Source organism: Loxodonta africana, chromosome 25 (assembly GCF_030014295.1).
Source record: "Loxodonta africana isolate mLoxAfr1 chromosome 25, mLoxAfr1.hap2, whole genome shotgun sequence".
In the NCBI taxonomy this organism is placed as follows: Eukaryota; Metazoa; Chordata; class Mammalia; order Proboscidea; family Elephantidae; genus Loxodonta; species Loxodonta africana.
The window spans coordinates 51,117,044-51,138,094 of NC_087366.1; the positions used below are offsets into that span (position 1 = coordinate 51,117,044).

General features: G+C 36.6%; 1 protein-coding gene across 1 annotated transcript in view; it reads right to left on the reverse strand.

Annotated features, from left to right (window-relative positions):
* DNAH14 (dynein axonemal heavy chain 14) overlaps positions 1–21,051 on the reverse strand; it is a 362,094-nt gene that overhangs the window by 285,829 nt on the left and 55,214 nt on the right. Inside the window, exons 12-16 of the mRNA XM_064276952.1 lie at positions 18,210–18,465; positions 17,687–17,732; positions 17,495–17,592; positions 11,668–11,831; positions 10,566–10,913 (exon numbers count right to left, since the gene is read on the reverse strand). Of these exons, the coding sequence (XP_064133022.1) occupies positions 10,566–10,913; positions 11,668–11,831; positions 17,495–17,592; positions 17,687–17,732; positions 18,210–18,465 (912 nt within the window). The remainder of the gene's footprint in view (positions 1–10,565; positions 10,914–11,667; positions 11,832–17,494; positions 17,593–17,686; positions 17,733–18,209; positions 18,466–21,051) is intronic.

Below are 21,051 nucleotides of genomic sequence, written 5' to 3' on the forward strand. Positions count from 1 at the left end.
AATGCAGTTCTAATACATGCTACAACATGGATGAATCTTGAAAACATTATGTTGCATGAAATAAGTCAGTCAACAAAAGGATAAATATTGCATGATTCAACTTACATGAAATGGGGAAATGTATAGAAATCAAAGTTTATTAGGGCTGTGTTAGTTTACCTAGTGTTGCTATAACAGAAATTCCACAAATGATTGTCTTTAACAAACAGAAATTTATTTTGTCATAGTTAAGGAGGTTAGAAGTCTGAATTCTGAGCGCTGGGTCTAAGCAAAGGCTCTTTCTTTTTCTGCCCCTCTGGGGGAAGGTCCTTGTCTCTTTTCAGCTTGTATTTCTAGGTTCTTTGGAGATCACGTGGCTTGTATCTTCTCCTTTTGTGCTTGCTTGCTTACTTAATCTGCTCTTTTATACCTCATGAGAGACTGACTGAAGACATGCCTACACTAATACTTCCTCATTAACATAACGAAGAAAACCCATTCTCAAATAGGACTAAAACCACAGGTACAAAAAATAAAACAAACCCGTTGCTATCGAGTCTGTTCTGACTCATTGTGACCCTATACAACAGAGTAGAATTGCTCCATAAGGATTAGGATTTACAACACATATTTTGGGGGGACACGATTCAATCCATAACAAGTGTTCCCAGACATAGGAGGCGGGGGGAGGGCAAATCTTGCTTGTGGGGCTCCAGGTTTCTGCTAATGGTGGCAGAATAATTTGGAAACAGATGGCGATGGCTGCACAACATAATGAACATAATCAGTGTCACTGAATAGAAAGTCACCTACTAATTCATCAACTAGAGATGTTCTTGTTGGTAGGTGCTATCGAGTCAGTTCTGACTCATAGAGACCCTATGTACAACAGAACGAAACACTGCCCTGTCCTGTGCCATCCTCACAATCATCGCTATGTTTGAGCCCATTGTTGCAGCCACTGTATCAATCCATCTCGTTGAAGGTCTTCCTCTTTTTTGCTTACCTCTACTTTACCAAGCATAATGCCCTTCTCTAGGAATTAATTGGTCCCTCCTGATAACGTGTACGTGAGACAAAGTTTCACCATCCTCTCTTCTAAGGAACATTCTGGCTGTACTTCTTCCAAGAGAGATTTGTTTGTTCTTCTGATACTCCCTGGTATACTCAATACTCTTCACCAACACCATAGTTCAAAGGCATCAATTCTTCTTTGGTCTTCCTTATTCATAGTCCAGCTTTCACATGCATATGAAGCAATTAAAAATACTATGGCTTGGGTCAGGTGCACCTTAGTCCTGTAAGTGACATCTTTGCTTTTTAACACTTGAAAGAGGTCTTTTGCAGCATATTTGCCCAATGTAATATGTTTGATTTCTTAACTGCTGCTTCCATGGGTGTTGATTGTGGATCCAGGTAAAACGAAATCTTTGACAACTTCAATATTTTCTCCATTTATCATGATGTTGCTCATTGGTCCAGTTGTGAGGATTTTCGTTTTCTTTATGTTGAGGTATAATCCATACTGAAGACTGTAGGCTTTGATCTTCATCAGTAAGTGCTTCAAGTCCTCTTCGCTTTCAGCCAGGAAGGCTGTATCACTTGCACATGGCAGGTTGTTAATGAATCTTCCTCCAGTCCTGATGCTGCATTCTTCATCACATAGTCCAGCTTCTCAGATTATTTGCTCAGTATACAGATTGAATAAGTATGGTGAAAGAATACAACCTTGAAACACACCTTTCCTGATTTTTAACCATGTAGTATCCTCTTGTTCTGTTCAAATGGCTGCCTGTTGGTCTATATACAGGTTCCACATGACCACAATTAAGTGTTCTGGAACTCCCATTCTTCTCAATGTTATCCATAATTTGTTATGATACATAGAGTCAGGCTTTGTACAGTCAATAAAACACAGCTAAACATCTTTCTGACATTCTTTGCTTTCAGCCAAGATCCATCCAACATCAGCAGTGATCTCATTCCATGTCCTCTTTTGAACCCAGCTTGTAGTACTGCTGCAACTGTTTTTCAACTATCTTCAGCAAAATTTTACTTGTGTGTTGTATTAATGATATTCTTCGACAATTTCCGCATTGTGTTGGATCACCTTTCTTTGGAACGGGCACAAATGTGGATCTCTTCCGTCAGCTGGCCAGGTAGCTGTCTTGCAAATTACTTGGATCAGCCAGAGATAGGCACTGTTAATCCATCAGAAATTGTATTATGGTGCTTGCATGCACACTTTTGTTACAGAGTTTATAGGAAAAAGCTTTAAAATCAGAGAGGCTTGTGTTTGAATCCCAGCCCCAGTATTTACTAACTGTGGGAACCTAATCAGGTAACTTCAGTAAATTCTGGGACACGAGGCAGTCAGAAACAGGATCAATAAGAAGAACTTTCAGAATAGATTCCTAAAAAAAAAAAACCACAGAAACAACTTTTTGGAACTGAAAAAAAAAAAAACAAGATTCTTCTAGCTATAAAAATTTGGTTCATAGTTACTAACCTATACATTGTGCTCAGTGTATGCCAGGCAGTGTTTAAGAAATTCACAACCCATAACTCATTTAATTCTCACAACCCACTAGGTTAGGTAGTAATATTATCCCTATTTTGCATACGCAGAAACTGAGGTACAGAGAGAATAATATATTAAGTAAGGTCTTTCAAATAGTAAATGGAAGAACTAGGTTTTTTTTTTGTTTTTTTTTTTTAAATAAATGCATTGAAGCATGATTCACATACAAAAATGTTAAATGTAATTTCTGATAAATTTTAATATATGTGTGTAACTACCACCATAATAATAATAAAAAAATTCCATTGCCCAAAAAAGACTCTTTGTGCCTCATTCCAAACAATCTACTCCTATCCCTGGCCTCAGAAAACCACCTATCTGCTTGTTGTTGCTACAGCCTAAATTTGTCTTGGTCAAGTTTCATATATATGAAATCATATGGTAGGTACTTCTTTGTGTTCAGTTTCTTTTGCTCAGCATGTTTTTGAGATGCACACAAGTTGTCTTGCATAGTAGTAGTTTATTTGTTTTTATTTCAGAATAGTATTCCAATGCACAAATATGACAAAATTTTCTTATCCATTCATTTGCTAATAGCCATTTGGGCTGTTTCTAGGTTCTGGCAATTGTGGGTAAAGTTTCCATGACTAGTTTGAGTACAAGTCTTTGTCTTCATTTCTCATAGATAAATTTGCTAGGCCAAATGGTAAATGGACAATTGACTTTTTAAGAAATAGCCAAATAGTTTTCCAAAGTGACTGTAGCATTTTGCATTCTCACCAGCAATGTATGAGACTTCTAGGTCCTGCAGATACTTGTACTTGGTTTTACCCATCTTTTTAATTTTAGCCATTCCAATGGATGTGTAGTGGGATCTCATTGTAGTCTTGATGTGCACTTCCCTGATGTTTATGATGTTCTCATTTCTGGGTCTATTTCAATTGCTTTATCTTTACCTCTTAATTATGAGTCACATTTTCCTGCTTCTTGACATTTATTAATTTCTGACTGAAAACCAAGCATTGTTAATGTTGCATATTATATGTCTTATTTTTGTTGATTTCATTTAAAGAGTACTGTCCTTTATTGGACTTGATGGCAATGGGTTTGGTCCTCCATTTTGTCATGTTGTTTACTGCAGATCAGTTTGATTATTTTGACGCCTGTTTTTAATCTTCGATTTGGTAGGTATAGAATGGCCTTCCCTTTAGGAATAGCTCAGCTTGATAGGTCAGGTGTAATCCTCTGGGGTCATTACTAAATGCCCTGTATGATCACTGAGGCCCGCCAACCTGGGTATTTAGAACTTAACTTATGTGAGCTCTGGAAATTGTTCTGCTTGCAACTTCCCAGTTGTGGACTTTCAATCTATGTCTGTAAAGCCTATTTGGCAAAGAGTCATAGGGTCCCCTATGCAGATTTTGGGGGCTAATTTTCTGCATAGATCTCTTCTTTATAGGACTCTGTCATGCAAGTTTTGGCCATCTCCTCAACTCAGTGAGGCCTCTGGGCTCTGTGCTTGCAGTCCAAAAATTGCCTCCAGGAAGAAAAGCTTTCATCGCTGTTCCCCTTATCTCTAGGATTTACAGTCCTGCATTGCTTATTATCCAGTACTTGAAAGTATTTCTTTCAGATATTTTGTTCAGTTTTCTAATTGTTTGTGGCAGAAGGTTAAGTCTAGTCCCTGTTTCACCACAGTAGTTGAAATTGGAGGTTTTGAATTTAGATAGTCTGGTACCACCAGCAGTGCTTGTAAATACTGCAACCTGATTTCACTCTACGTAATAAAATCTAAATGGATGAAGATGGACTTTTCTGGGAATTTTTATGAGTGTTACATAAAGATTGTGTTTTAATAGAAGAAACATAATGCTGTTTTAGTAATTGGAACTAAAAGTACTCAGGGAACTTAGTGAAAAGTAGTAGTTGATGGGGAGAAAGAAGTTAGATTATGCTAACATCTGATTTTTAAATGAAGAGATATTTAGGAAATGACACCATTTTAAAGGTCTTATTTTACTGGGGTGAGCAAATGAAGTGGAGGAACAGTGTGTTACTGGGTAGTTTGCTTTTAATAATAGAGAAACACATTTGATTATGAGTATCAGGAGAGGAAATATCATTAAAATTATTAAGAAGCACATACCAAGACACATCAAAATCAAGCTCTCAAAGATTAAAGACAAGCAGAAGATTCTGAAATTGGTGAGATAAAAGCAAAAGGTGACATATAAAGGAGCCCCAATAAGATTAAAGGCTGATTTCTCCTCAGAACTCCTGGAGGTCAGAAGGCAATGCAAACAAATGCTGAAAGAATGAAACTGTCAACCAAGAATACTGTATCCTGCAAAGTTAGCCTTCAACAGGGACAGTTAAATTAGAATATTCACAAACAGAAACTACAAGAATACATCTCCACAATACCACCTCTATAAGAAATACTAAAAGGAGTACTTCAGACAAGAAAGAAAGGACATCAAAAAGAAACTTGGAGCCACATATAGAAAGAGCTCCAGTAAAGGAAATTTCTCAGACAAAAAGAAGGGCAAGTTTTAAGGTATTCTCACACTTGATAGTTATAAAGAATATGACACTCCTACTTTATAATGGCAAATACATAAAAAATAAACATGAATTTAAGTTACAGGACACAAGCCCTACAAAGAAACAATTGAGGGGTCAACAACATAAAGGAGGAGGGAGGAACTATAGGGGTGTAGGGTTTTGTATCTTACTGAAGTTAAGTTGGTATCAATTTAACACAGGTTGTTATAAAAGAAAAAATATTAGTTGCAATATTCATGGTATCAAAAATAAAGTATCTAAAAAATATATAAAAGTAACAAAATACAAAAGACAGTAGAATTAGAGGTAATAAAGGACAGAGAAGACATAACCCACACAAAAAACAAATAGCAAAATGGCACAAGTAAGCTCTTTCTTACCAGTTACCACAGTGAATGTAAATGGACTAAATGCTCCAGTCAAAAGGCAGAGAGCAGTACAACAGATAAAAAACATGTCCCATCTATATGCTGCCTATCAGAGATGCATCTTAGGCCCAAAGACACAAATAAATTGAAAATTAAAGGATAGAAAAAAAAAATATTCCATGCAAGTAATAAAAGGGTTGTGATCTTAATTTCAGACAAAACAGACTTCAAGGCAAAATTTGTTATAAGAGACAAACAATGACATTATATAATGATAAAAGGATCAATCTATCAAGAAGAGATAACAATTATGAATATATATACACCCAAGCACATAAAGCAAACATTGAAAGAACTGAAAGGAGAAACAGACAGTTCTACAAAAACAGTGGGAGACTCTAACATACCACTCTCGATAGCGGACAGGACATCTAGAAAGAAGGTTAAGAAGGAAACAGAAGACCTGAATAACATGATAAATGAGCTAGACCTAACAGACATATAAATAGAGATCACTCCACCCAAAATAGCAAGATATACATTCTACTCCAGCAGGATTGGTAGAAAGCTCCTTGTCAAAGACCATATTAAGGGTGTGATTTTTTCTACTCAAGTCTATGTTTCAAATGGCCTCAAAAAAGCAAACATAATTTTAAGGGTGGTAGGGAAGAACAGAGCACCGAGGCAGCAACTGAAAGCCAAAAATTCTCAGGTTTAAAAGTGATGCCTAGATTTAAACATGGAATTTACCAAAAAAAAAAAAAAAAATTTTTTTTCCAAAGAAATTCTGATACTTGCTAGTCATTAATGATATTTCCTAAGGCATACCCAGGTCTCCGAACTCATACCAACAGGAGATGCATTGCTATGCCTGTTCAGAGTCCAGCAAGCACAGCTGCTCCAATGCCTAGCTTGGATGCGGCCATAGAGAATCAGCAACCCAGAGAATCATCCTCCAGGGCATTAACTAGGGGTCGCAGAGGACAAAGGACCAGGGAGAGTCTCTGAGAGAACAGAGCCAGAGGCTGCCAGACTAGCAAACCAAGAAACTTACCCTACAAAGAAGGGGATTCTCACTACTTTTGTCCTGCAAGATTTGGTATATTTGCACTACACAATTCTAGATATTTGTTTGCCATTTTCACTTTTACAGGATGGGAGTTTTATAGTTACCCTGTCCCTTCTCCTCCATTGTATATTGGGTAGGTGAAGGCTTATAACTTGTCTTTTATTTACAGTTCACCACCACTTGATGTACACCACTGAGCATGAACTAGAAATAATAAAACCTGAGTGGTATATAGAAACTGATTTGTCTTCCTTATATCCTTCATTATGGTAATAGGGGCAACATTTATTCCCCACTAGGGTCTCCTTCCATGAGGAGGCAGCTTCACTAGCTGAACTCTCCTGGCATCTCTTCTACTCCACATTCACTGTATATCAGGGGAGGAAATGGGACTTCTGTGTCTGGTGAGTATGGAAAGAGAAACTGGGCAGGCATAGCCCAGGCCCTTCCTCTCAAAAGCAACCTTGTCCAAAGTGAGTATTGTGTTCTGTTCTGCTTTCTGTTGTTCAGTGAATGGCACTCACTCTAACCAAGGTGTTTCAATAGTTTTTCAGTGCTGGGTGGGTTACATCTCTCTAATTATGGGCTTTGATTTTGGGAGAGTTAATTAATTTCAAACAAATATAAGCCATACACTCCAGGGTTCACTTTATTAGTAATAATTTTTTTTTAACCTCCTTTTGCCTTAATCTGTTGTCTTATTTTTCAGTTGCTTCAGTACTCAGTCAGATAAGAGTGGTACTGCCCCCTAAAACTCAACACACAGGAAAAAGGGAATGATTAGCCAAAGGGGTAAACTGAGGTAGATACTATAAGTTGGCTGATTCAAAATCCAACCCATTCCATTTCTTGCTTGCCTTCTACCATACAAGATGAGAAGCTCAAAACTTGCCATCACAGCTAGATCCCTTTGTAGCTGGGGGTGACCATGTGACCCAGTTCTGGCAATAAGAAATAAAGAGAAATTTATCACACTGCTTCTGCTTTCTCTTTGTCCTTGCCTGGGAATGTGGGCATAGTGTCTATGGACAGGAGTTATTGTCAAGTTGAACACAGCAGAAAGAACGAAGGAGGCTGGTTGACTGATGGCATCACAGCTATTGTACCAGCCCTGGATTACCAACACCAGACTCCTTTTAGCATGAGATAAATAAACTTATTTAATCAACTATTGTTTGTTGAGTTTTCTGATAGTTGTTAAGGAATGCAATCCTAAAGGTAATAGACTAATTTTGTGTACGTTATAGAATTGTTAGGTCTCTGGGTGGTACAAACAGTTTATGCTTGATACTAAACAAAAGGATGACAGTTCAAACCCACTCAGTAGTGCCACAGATGAAAGGCCTGGCAACCTGCTTACAAAAAGATTATAACCGAGTAAACGCTACGGAGCTCAGTTCTACTCTGTAACACGTGGAGTCGCCAAGAGTTGGAATCGACTTGACAGCAACTTTTTTTTGTTTTGTTTTAATAGGATTGTTGTTGGCTAAAGATAATGTATAGAAACCATTTAGTTTCAGATCTAGCACACAGAACATTTCACCTAAGGGACACTTTTTAGTTCTTTCTTAAACTCTTTGCAGTATTAAACACTGCTAAATGTTTCCTCCTCAAAATATTCCCTTGCTTTCTTCTCAATCCTTCTCACTATTATTTCGCAGGTTCCTTTTCCTCCAGCTATCCCAAAACATTGACGTTCTTCAGACTGCAGATGTAGGTTCTCTTTCCTTCACACTCCACACATGTGAACAAGGGCATTCTCATTCACTTTGATGATTTCAATGACAATTTTTGTATGCTGATCATTCAAATCTGTATTTCCAGGGTAGACTTCTCTCCTGATACCAGACATGTATACATGACTACCTCTGCTTCAACATTACACGGCTTAACAAGTATTATGCTTCTTCTTCCAATGAATTGTATCACTGTTGCCTAACCAAAAGTGGAAACCATCATTAATTCCTCTCTTTCTCATATTCTTCACATTCAATCCATCACCAAATCCTGTTAATTCCACATCCTAAATATATCTCAAATCCATATACACTTACTCCTTACTTATCGACCATCTCTTTATCTTCATTCAGCATTTATGACAATAGTAAAAAATCTACTGTCCCACTATTTTGTGCATTACTGATGAATGCCTGGCAGTAACGAACACTGAGGTGCGAGGTGAGAGTAATGCTGGCTGTAATGGTGAAGGTTATGTGTCCACTTGGCTGGCCCGGGACTCTCAGTGTCTGGGCAGTTATACAATGTAATTTGGCAGTTATGTAGATAAGCGAGGAGCAGGTGGGCTTCTCAGACTCCAAATTGTTACTACCCTAGTTTAAGCTATCTTCAGATTGGAGGAACAACTTTCTTCTCATCTTGAGCCACTTCTATCCATTCTTCACACTGCAGCCAAAGTGGTTCTTACAAAAATTAAAATTGTGTCATGACATTTCCCTGCTCCAAACCTTGCAATGATCCCCATAGTCTTAAGGATGATGTTTAGAAGTCCCTGACGCGGTTTATAATATCCTTTACCTAATTCCTTAACTTCACCTCCTGCCAATTCCTCTTTACAGACTATTCTACTATGCAACCCCATGAGCCAGCAGCCTGCTGCCTGACCTATAGATTTTGGGTTCGTCAGCTCCTGCAACGACGGGAGTCAGGAGAAGCCTCCAGTCTGTTGCCTGTCCCACAGACTGGGGACTTGCCAGCCTCCACAATTGCATGAGCCATTTCCTTCAAAGAAATCTCTCTCTCTCTCTCTCTCTCTCTATATGCTTCACTGGCTGTGCTCCTCTATAGAACCCGACTGAAGACAGCAGCCATCCTGGACAATGTGCACGAGAATCATACTCTATGACTGGCAGAGTGGTGAGCTAGAAGATGCATATGTCCCTGATGACTTCATGAAGCCATCGCACCAGCTCTAGGTTGTCTCTCTCTCTGCACTTTTACTTGAGAAAACTAATTTTATCTTGTTGAAGCCACTGTTATACACACACACACACACACACACACACACACACACAGACATATAGTCATATAAACCGAATCTAAGTTAAAGTAATACGCCTGGAATGTTCTTTCTCTTCTCCTCCCATCGCCTCTACACCACTCTCCACTGGCCAGCTAACTCCTACTCTTCCTTTAGATGTTGGAACTTCATGTAGCAAGTTGTCCACGACCCTGCCTGGGTTAGGTTAGGTACTTCTGCTATATGTTACTACAGCACCTCCTACTTTTCATGTAAGAGTAGCTACATTTTATTAGAATTGATTGTTGAATATATATTTTCTGCTAGACTAGACTATGAATGCAACAATGAGTGTACCCTTCCTAGGGACCTAGTACAATATTTGGTATATATAATAGATGCTTAATGAATATTTGTGGTCTGATTAAATAAAGGAACAAATATTAACTATTATTATAAATTTATATTGGTAATCAGACCTGAGGCATTCCTGAGGGAGCTTATATAGACCATGGCTGGTCTACTAGGATCTACATCTGTCCTAGAAAATTACATGGGTGATAGGTAGAAATAATTAATGAATGGGTATGTTATTTTGAGTGCTCCTAGATTTTCATACTTTCTTGGCTCTGATATCTGTGTAGAAGTTCCAAACCACTGTGGTCTGCCCACCCAAAAGCCTTCTCAAAAAGAGGTCAGCCCTAACACACAGTGAAACCCCAATATTGGTCAATATTGGTTCTAAAAGGCTTATCTCATATACTCCATAACCTGTTGGAGCTTACATTCTAGTGAAGGAGATGATCAACAAACAAATGAACATATGACAATGTCAGGTAGTGATACACGTTATAAAGACAAACAGGGAAAGGAGGAAGAAATGGTATGGGGTGCAATTTTTGATACAGTGGTCAGAGCAGGTTTCTTTGAGGAAGTGACATTTGATCAAGACGCAAATAAATGTAATATATATTGGAATTTTCTGAGGATAATACTTATCATGTATATTTTCTAAGTTCATATTTTAAAATTATAATGGACTAATCTGTAACATTCTTAAGCGATAGAAAATTTCCAAATACTTGCCTGCAAAAGACTGGCATTCTTTTCTTGAATTACAGATCTCAAGAGGGTGTGGCTCATATTTATGACGTCATCAACATATGGTAAGCATTCTGACTGATAATCAATACTCATAACTTTGAAAATACCAATGCGCTTCTCAATGGTCATATTCACAATATATCTAAGATATTTTCTGAATTTATCTAGTATTTTCTTAAACTGTGCTGAAGTCAATTCTCCTCTCATAGATGACATTTTCATACTCATGGTTTTGGCTTTTTCTACCATGGTGCAGTACTTTAGAAATCTGCAGCTGTACAAACTAACTAGGCTCATTGAATTACCAATAGCAGTCAGGAGATTCACAATCTATAAATAAAAATGATAAAAAAAAAAATCAGTCAGAATTTTTATTTTAAAAGTAAAAAAGTGTGTTCTAATAGCTAACAGTTTCTGTTGAAATAAAATAATTGTCTTATGTGGAGTTCATCTTGCTATGCACTACTATTAAATGTCTAAGTATGTTGGAGACAGAAGACTTCAGAAAATTTAGATGACATTTTTATATTTGGCTTTTACATAAAGGTTTACTAAGCTATTTAACTTTATAATTAACATATTATTTTGACCCATATACTGGAAATACCAATCCATTTATTTCTTTGTTTGCCGTCCTGTTTTAGCATATATGCTCCATGCATAGCCCTAGAAAGGGCAACTTTATATACCATGTGACCCTACCCTATTCCCAAGGCACAGCTAATTCGGATGGGTAGAATCCTGATCCAAGTTAAATCAATTAGATTTTCTTGTGAATTCGAACAAATTATTCAGGTAGATGATAATGGAAAGAGCTGGAGCCATGGCAAATAAACATACTGAAAAGCCAATATGATGAAGGAGCCATAAAAGAGAAAGCTCATTTGCACAGCAGATGTTGGAAAAGGCATACAGAAATGAGCATAGCTGAGAGATCATGGGGAAGACAGATGGGGATGGTTTTCCAACTGGCATGAATCACGACACTCTAATCTTTCAATGAACGCATCTCATCACAGATAATTTCAGTGGGTTCCTGCTACTTAAACAAAGATTCCCTAAGATAAACTGTTTTTAAGCTTACTTTATTTTGGTAGACAGGGTCCGTTTCAAAAAGGATCTGACAATCTGGCCATCTGGTCTTCTTACATTCTCTTACACTTTCTGTCTTATTAGGTAAATCCATAATTGAAGACAAATCAATAAAGATAGACAGGCGGGGATCTTGGTAAAGAGGAATAATCGTGGCTAAAATATACAATTCAAATGTTAGTATTTTCAGACATCTCACTGCAAACAACACTTCAAAATTATCCATGATATCCAGAACTACTGAAAAACGAGGTTGATTTATTATGACGACTAGACAGTACTCTATACTGATGGATGGAATTTAAAGATGTGTGTAGCATCTAAAAGAATAAAATATCTAGGAATAAATTTAACAAGGCAGATGAAAGATTTTTAAACAGAAAACTATACACACTGCTGAAAGAAATTAAAACCAAACCAAACCTGTTGCTGTTGAGTCAATTCCGACTCATGGTGACTCTACAGGACAGAGTAGAACTGCCCCATAGGGTTTCCAAGGTGTACCTGGTGGATCTCAAGTGCTGACCTTTTGGTTAGCAGCTGTAGCTCTTAACCACTACACCACCGGGGTTTCAAAAAAAATTAAGAAAAACCTAAATAAATGGAAAGATATCCACTGTTCATGGACTGGAAGACTGAACATTGCTAAGACATCAATACTGTGCAAAGCAATCTATAGATTCAATGCAATCTCTATCAAAATTCCATCAACATTTTTAGCAGAAATGAAAAAGCTGATCCTTAAATTTTGGCCTTGAATAGCCAAAACAATCTTTAAAAAGAGCAAAGTAAAAGAACTCATACTTTCCTATTTCAAAAATACTGTAGAGCTACAATAATCAAAATAGACAGACATATAGGTAAACAGAACAGAATTGAGAGTCCAGAAATAAACCCATGCATATATGGCCAACTGATGTTGGACAAGGGTGCTAAGTCCATCCAACGGGGAAAGCATAGTCTCTCCAATAAGGGATGCTGGGACAACTGGATCTCCACATGCAAAAGAATAAAGCTGGACCACTAACTCACACCATGTATAAAATTTAACTCAAAATGGATCAATGACCTAAATATAAGAACTAAAACCATAAAACTCTTGGCCTAACCATGTCTATAAGTGAGGAGTGGGTGTATATTCATACAATGGACATAAAGGGAAATGAAGTTCTGATACATGCTACGACATGGATGACTCTTGGAAACATTATGCTAAGTGAAATAAATCGGACACTAAAGGGCATATATGATATAACCTCACTTACATGAAATATCTAGAATAGCAAATGCATAGAGACAAATGCTTATCAGTGGTTACCAGGGGCTGCGGGGAAGAAGGAGTGGGGACTCATTACTTAGAGTACTAAGTTTCTGATTAGGGAGATGAAAATCATTTGTAAATCAACAATGGTGATGGTTACACAACATGGCAAATACAAGTAAACCCACACAAAACCCACTGCCATCAAGTCGAATTCCAACTCACAGCAACCCTATAGGACAGAGTAGAACTGCCTCATAGGACCTCCAAGGTTGTAATCTTTATGGAAGTAGAGTGCCTCATCTTTCTCCCACAGAGCTGCTGCTGGGTTCGAACTGCTGACCTTTCAGTTAGTAGCCAAGTGCTTAACTAAAGCGCCACCAGGGATCTTTAAATGTAATTAATGTCACTGAACTGTACACTTAAGAATGGTTAAAATGGTGAATGCTTTGTTATACATATTTTATCAAATAAATTTCAAGCAAAAAAATATATATGTAGATGTAAAGGTTTGGATTTAAAATTATGGAAGAAAAATCCATACGTAACTGATTGGGGGTACGTGATTAAAACAGAAACTGAGAATAAGTTCTTCAGTTAATAAATGTTTGAAGTGAATCCGCTACGTGGAGAGCACTGTACCATTGTAAGATTACAAAGATTGGAAGGAGCAGCCTCTACTGACAAGGAGTTCACAGTCTAGCTGAATAACTGGATGTCCACAGGCAAAAAAATGAACCCCACCCCACACTTCACACCTTACACAAAAATCAACTCAAATGAATCATACACTTAAATAAACATAAATCTATACAACCTGTAGAATAAAATAGGGGAGGAAATCTGTGTGACCTTGGGTTAGGCAAAGGATTTTTAGATACAATACAAAAAGCACAATTGATAAAAATAAATAATAGATAAAATGGACTTTTTTTGACATTAAGAAGTTTAGTTTTGTGAATGAAAAGAAAAACCACAGAATCAGAGAAAATGTTTGCAAGTCTTATTTCTGATCAATGATTTGTATGCAGAATATATATGAGGATCTCTTACAACTCAACAATAAGTAAACAAATACTCCAATTTAAAAAAAAAAGGACAAAAGCTTTAAAGAGACATTTGACCAAAGAAGATATACAGATGGCAAATAAGCATATGAAAAGATGATCAATATCATTAGTCATTAATGAAATGCAAATTAAAACCACTCTTATTACACACCTTCACACATATTTTAAAAAAAAAAAAACAAACCATTGCTGTTGAGGCGATTCTGACTCATAGCAACTCCACAGGACAGAGCAGAACTGCCCCAGAGGGTTTCCAAGGTGCACCTGGTGGATCTCAAGGGCTGACCTTTGGGTTAGCAGACGCAGCACTTAACCACTATGCCACCAGGGTCTCTTCACACATATTAGAATGTTATAAAAATCAGGCAGTAGTAAGTGCTGGTGAGGATGCAAAGCAACTGGAACTCTCATAGAGGGAAACCTGTGAGAGCTGGAACTTGACAGGATGGCTTTGTTTTTCCAGGTGTCCCAGGTTTTCTGCCTTTGACAGAGTGAAGTCATCACTTTTCTACCCCTGTTCAGTGGAAAATATTCAAGTATTCCTTTTCTGACAGGTTTCTGCCTAACATAGGTTCTGGCTTTCACAAATTTTACTGTATATTGCTGGTAGGAATGCAAAATGATACAACCACTTTGCAACCCAGCTTGGTAGTTTTTATAAAGTTAAACATATACCTACCACATAACCCATTAATCCTACCCTAGATATTTACCCAAGAAAAAAGAAAATTTGTACTCATATGTGATTGTTTACAGCAATTTTATTCATGATTGTCCAAACTGGAAACAACCCAGATGTGAATGCGTAAACCAGTGTGGTACATACAGACATTAGAATACAACTCAGTAATAAAAAGAACAGACTATTGATTCGAGCTCTCAACCACTGTGCCGCCAGAGCTCCAGAATGGGTACGTGAGCCTGTATTTGCATAATCTCAAAGTATCTTCTCCCAAATATTTATTAACTACGATATTATAAATTTTATATATATTTATAGTACACTTTATATATTAGAAAATATAGTAACTATATAATGGAGAAACCTGAACTACACAACTTTAACTAAGAGATCAAGGTTAACATCACCAATAACAAGACATACTAACACCATGTATTGCCTAATATGATGCACTGAAAAGAGCATACGACCACTGTGGTATTCTTCCCCAAAACGCAAAACCTCAAACTCATCATGAGACAACATCAGGCAATCCAAAATTAAGAGACAATCTATAAGGTAACTGACCAGTACTCTTCAAAAATCTGAAAGTAATGAAAGACAAGGAAAGATGGAGGTGACTTAGGAGATATGACAACTAAATGCAATGTGGGATTCTGGTCTGGATCTTGGAACAAAAAATGAGCATTAGTGAAACAACTGGGAAAATCCAAATAAAGTATGTAGTTTTGTTAATAGTATTGTACTTACGTCAGTCTCTTAGTTTTAATAATTGCACTATGGCTAGAGAAAGCATGTGAAGTATATGGGAACTCTGTACTATACTTTGTAACTCTTCTATAAATCTCAATATAAAAATGTTTAAAAATTCAAGTGGTAGAAACAGTTCGTATCAACAACAAAAAAGAAATGAAAATGATGAGATGTTCAGATCCAGGCAATCCAAGGATGAACAACAAAAATTCTAGTGGGAGAGAAAGGAATACATGAAAAGAGTGAGAAGACTTAGTTCTTCAGATTGAAAACCCTCACTGAGTTGTAAGAAAGATTAATACATATCTAGCTTTATTGCAGTAACGTTTCTAACTCCAAATGATAAGTTACTAGACAGAAGTGACAAGTTATTTACAAATATTTTCAAAGGAAACAAGTCAGAGTAGCATTAGACTCCTCATTTGTAATATTTGGAAGCTAGAAGACAATGGAAGAATCTATAGATTACCGAGAAAAATGTGGGGCGTAGGGGAGAGTCATTCTAACAAGGGACTATAACTGTCACGGAAGAAGAACTTAAGTCTATAGTGTCATAAGATACAAAAACCTCTGGATTTTACTCAGCTGTTTCAAATGGACGAAAGCAAAAAACTAAATCCATTTTACTCGGATCCACAATCAATAACCGCGGAAGGAACAGTCAAGAAATCAAAAGATGCATTCCTTTGGCAAATCTGCTGTGAAGGACCTCTTTAAAGCGCTGAAAAAGCAAAGATGTCACCTTGAAGACTAGGGTGTGCCTGACCCAAGCCATTGTATTTTCAATTGCATCATATGTATGTGAAAACTGGACAGTGAACAAGAAACACTGAAGAAGAACTGACGCCACTGAATTCTGTTGTTGGCGAAGAATATTGAATATACCATGGACTGTCAAAAGAACAAACAAATCTATCTTGGAAGAAGTAAAACGAGAATGCTCCTTAGAAGCAAGGATGGCAAGACTGCGTCTTACATACTTTGGACACGTTGTCAGGGGGAATCAGTCCCTGGAGAAGGACATTATGCTTGGTAAAGTACAGGATCAGCAAAAAAAGAGGAAGACCCTTAATGAGATGGATTGACACAGTGGCTGCAACAATGGGCTCAAGCATAACAACGATTGTAAGGATGGCGCAGGACCTGACAGAGTTTTGTTCTGTGGTACACAGGGTCGCTATGAATTGGAACTGACTCGACCACACCTAATAACAACAACAACAAAGCCAAGAATTACAAAAACTGTGGTATTTCTTGATTTTTAAAACAAGCCTATGTTTTTACGCTTTTTTCGTCATAATGATAAAAAAATACAAATAAATTCGAGATATCTAAGAACATGCTGATTATATTTCAGCCACTTTTGGGGAAAGAAGAAACTTAATTGGTGGTGGTAATCATGAAACAGAGGAAAATAGACTGAATTCCTGGGGTTTGCAAAAAGTAATCAATGCATTGGATACCAGCTCAGGCTGGACAGAGTCCTTTGAACTCAGCAAACTCTGGTTATATGACTGGAGAATGATGCAACATTGAGGGAGCTGCCAAGGGTCCTATAGTGTTAAGATCTTTTTAAGATTTAGCTCATGGGAAAGCGACAAAATTTTTTGGTCAGGCCAGTAATTTCCATGTAGTTTCAGATTGTGAACACACAGCTGGAAAAAATATTAAAAATCTATTTAAGGGTAGAAACAACGTATTTGTTTGACATAAAAGATATCGCTTGTTGGCTGTATCAAACCAAACCAAACACGCTGCCATCAAGTCAATTTGCTATATCGTGTCATAAAATTCTGTAGTACGTTATTGAAAAAATAAAAGCCTTGGGCTATTTTCCTAATTCCCCTATTTTATGCATTCTATGGCTATTTGTATAATTCACTCATCTTCAAATTATTCCAAGTGCACATTGTTTGATCCCACAGAGTATTTTTTAATATACCATAAATGTGTTTGTCTGTCATAATCACCGGCAAAAGTATCAAGATGCCTAAATCTATGAAAACGTTCCTATATAAGACAATGCATCCAACTAAACTTTTAAAATACTTACTTATACACTTTTCAATATTAGTCACCATATTTTGAATTTTTATTGAAAATGCCAATCTGTTGGGAACTATAAAGAGATTTGTAGGGAACTCCGGAATTCTGAGAGAAAACAATAAAAGCGTATTTCAGATGACTGTAGTAATTAGCATATAAAATACAATTACTTGTAATTTCACAAATGCCTAATACTTACTCTTCATATGTGCATTTATTCTCAGTCTCAGTTGCAATTTCCATGTCTATTAGAATCCATTGAAAGAGAGAATAAAAAACTGATATTAATATCAGCAAAATGAAAAATTGATATATGCCAGTGCTTTCCAAATACCATAAGAATAAACTGGAAAGGTCATGAGAAAGGCAGTATTCAAGGAGTAAACCCCATCCCAAGATTCTGATTAAGAAGGTCTGAGATGGAGTCCAAGAGTCTACATTTTTAACAAGCATCCCAGTTGCTATTCATCCTGATGAAGGGGGCCTTCAGGGCCCCTCAGTGAGAAATTGTACGTGAATTGAAATGAAAATGAATAATGGTGTTATCACTTACATGTACCACAAATAGCCTGAGATTAGGTTTACGCTCACTTGAGCATTATCTTAAAACTTTTTAAAATTGTATACCTATAAATTGATAATGCGCAAACTAAGAATATCTTTCACTTGTTTCCAACTGTTAAGATATTTCCCTCCATTCTTAACAGTCTTATTCACCTTACCTAAGAGACGTCCTTCAAGATTGTAACTAAATTTTTTTGTTTTATCGACTTTTGCAGGCAGTTCTTCACTATCATCTGATATTTCATCTTCAAAATACACCACAGATTTCCTAGGGTGCTCATCATATTCAGAAATGTTTTCCTCAGAATCTTCTGGAGCGTAACTCTCAGCAGGAATTCTCAAACGCAGATGTACTTCAAATACTGGCGCATATATTTTTCTTAAATCTGTCTCCACTTTAATACTATTCAAAATCTAATGTAACAGATAAGGTATCAGTGACAACATAAGGCTAACAGGGCATTTATTTTTAATTTAGGGTAATACAGACCTAAATTTTAAATGATAAATCATAACTGTAGTATACTTGAATACCACTGTCTTACCATATACATGATACTTCCACGTTAAAATGAATAAATCAATATGGAATAAATGGTACATTATTAGGCAAAAGTTCCCCCAAAAAGACTTAATAAATTGATGCCACAAAAAAAAGAATTTTTTTTTTTTGTGCCACAGTGACTCCATAATAATCAGTGGAGAGTTTGTTAAAATACATATTTCTAGGCCCTATCCTTGGAAATTTTGAGTTAAAAAGTTAGGGGCAGAGCCTATGAATCTCAATCATTTAAAACCCGAATAGGTCAATCTACTGTGTGCCCAGGTTTAAGAACTACAAATCAAGAATACATTTCAAATCCATTAATATGGGTCCCAGTTTTTCACCTTAACATACATGTACTAGCGTAGGTATCCCCAGTGAAAAATAACAGGAGTATTTAAGGTACAAATATGTTATTTACACACTGTAATTGCTCTTAGGTTCTGTCTAGGCTTGGGTTCTCAATCTGCTGATGCTTCCTATCCCATAAATAATCTGTCCTGCTTGAGGCATAATTACCAGTATGTGTTTCTAGTTTCTCAGGGCTGTCATCTGAATCACCTACTACAACTCCAGCCTTTAGTTTCAATCATTAACAAATAAAGGTAATTAACAGTAAAAATAAGCCCCAGTAGCAGGCTTTTAGGATCCCTGGTGGTACAGTGGTTAAGCACTCAGTTGCTAACCAAAAGGTTGGTGGTTTGAACCCACCAGATGCTCTTCGGGAGAAAGCTGTGGCAGTCTGCTTCCATGAAGATTACAGCCTTGGAAACCCTATGGGCAGTTCTACTCTGTCCTATAGGGCGCTATGAGTTGGAATCAACTAGATGGCAGTGGTGGGAGCAGGCCTTTAAGCTGCTGGGGAAGAGCATGAGTAGATGACAAAGGCAATTTGGAAGTCTTAAAAGCTCAGAAAGACAATTCCTAACCAATATATAATGTGCTACTTAGCTTGTTCAGGAAAATAAAAATAACTCCTATTTAATTCTGAAATGAATGAACTTTGGGCCTCAAATACTTTCTAACATCAGAGTTTATAAATATTTTGCATGAAATCATTCTTGAAATATAATTATAAAAACTATTGAATGTGTGCTGTTCATGTCCTAGGTACCGTATTAAACATATTACCTTCATCTCATCGTTATAATAACCCTGGCAGACAGAAATCATTACTTCTCTTGTACATACAAAGAAACTGAGAGTCAGGAGACTTATACTAATTTGTCAGAGTCTGTGCTGCCAGCAAGTGGAAGGGCTGAGGTGGAACCATGGGCCTGTGACTCCAAAGCTCATCATTATAATATGAACTGCGGCTTCAAGATCTTTTTGTAATAAACAGAATTTTTTTTTTTTTAGTTGTTATGCTTTCTGTACCAACATGAATGGACCAGGAAATAGTTTTATTTCCTCTAGGTTATAAACTACAAGAGAGAAACAGTCATGTCTAAATGAAAATATAAACTCTACAGCACACAGTGGGGAAGGGAGTGGAGGAAGCAGCAACAGTGATTCCCAAATCCACGTTAGCCCTGATCTCCCTTTTGAAATTCAGATCTATATTTCCAACATCCAAGGAGAAATTTTCATCTGGTTGCCCACCCCTGACTTCAAAACATCTCCAAATAAACAAAATATCTGTCTTATCTTGGGCTGGATATAAGTGAACCCCAAAAAGTTCAGCACAGGCAAAAATGGAGCAAATCAATGTCCAATACTAGAGGGCAAAGTATGATGTCGTTGTTGTTAGGTGCCACCAAGTCAGTTCTGACTCGTATCAACCTTAGGTACAACAGAAGGAACGCTGCCTGGTCCTGTGTCATCCTCACAGTTGCTGCTATGCTCCAGCCCATTGCTGCAGCATGAGTACCATGAACTAAGAGTATGATCAATTCAGTTATCCCTACTTAATGGCCTCAAAAGTGAAATAAGTAATCAGAGAACAGGAATAAGATAATTAGTTAGAACATGATGAAGATATATTTTAATCACTTAGAAAAGGATAGATTATTCAATAAAATATGTTAATACATTTGGGGAAAATTAATTTAGCCATCTCACAATATATACACAAATATAAATATAATATAATTATTTAAATGTTAAAAATAAAACAACAAAATTATGAAAAAATGAATTGAATATATTATTTTGGTATGGGATTTTTTTTTTTAATATGATACAAAAGAAAGAAACTATAAGGAAAACAGTGAGAGATTTTTATTACACTAAAAAAATTTTCCTCGTATCAGAATACTATTAACAAAATGAAAAAACAAATGACACACTAGGATTTTTATTTTCAATATATGACCTGTATTTTGTAAATAGTTTTTATAATTCAATAAGAAAAAAACCTCCAACAGAAAATTAGAAAAGGACATCAAAAGGCCATAAAATTAGAAATACAAATGGTTAATAGAAATAAGAAATACAAATGACTAATAAGCATAAGA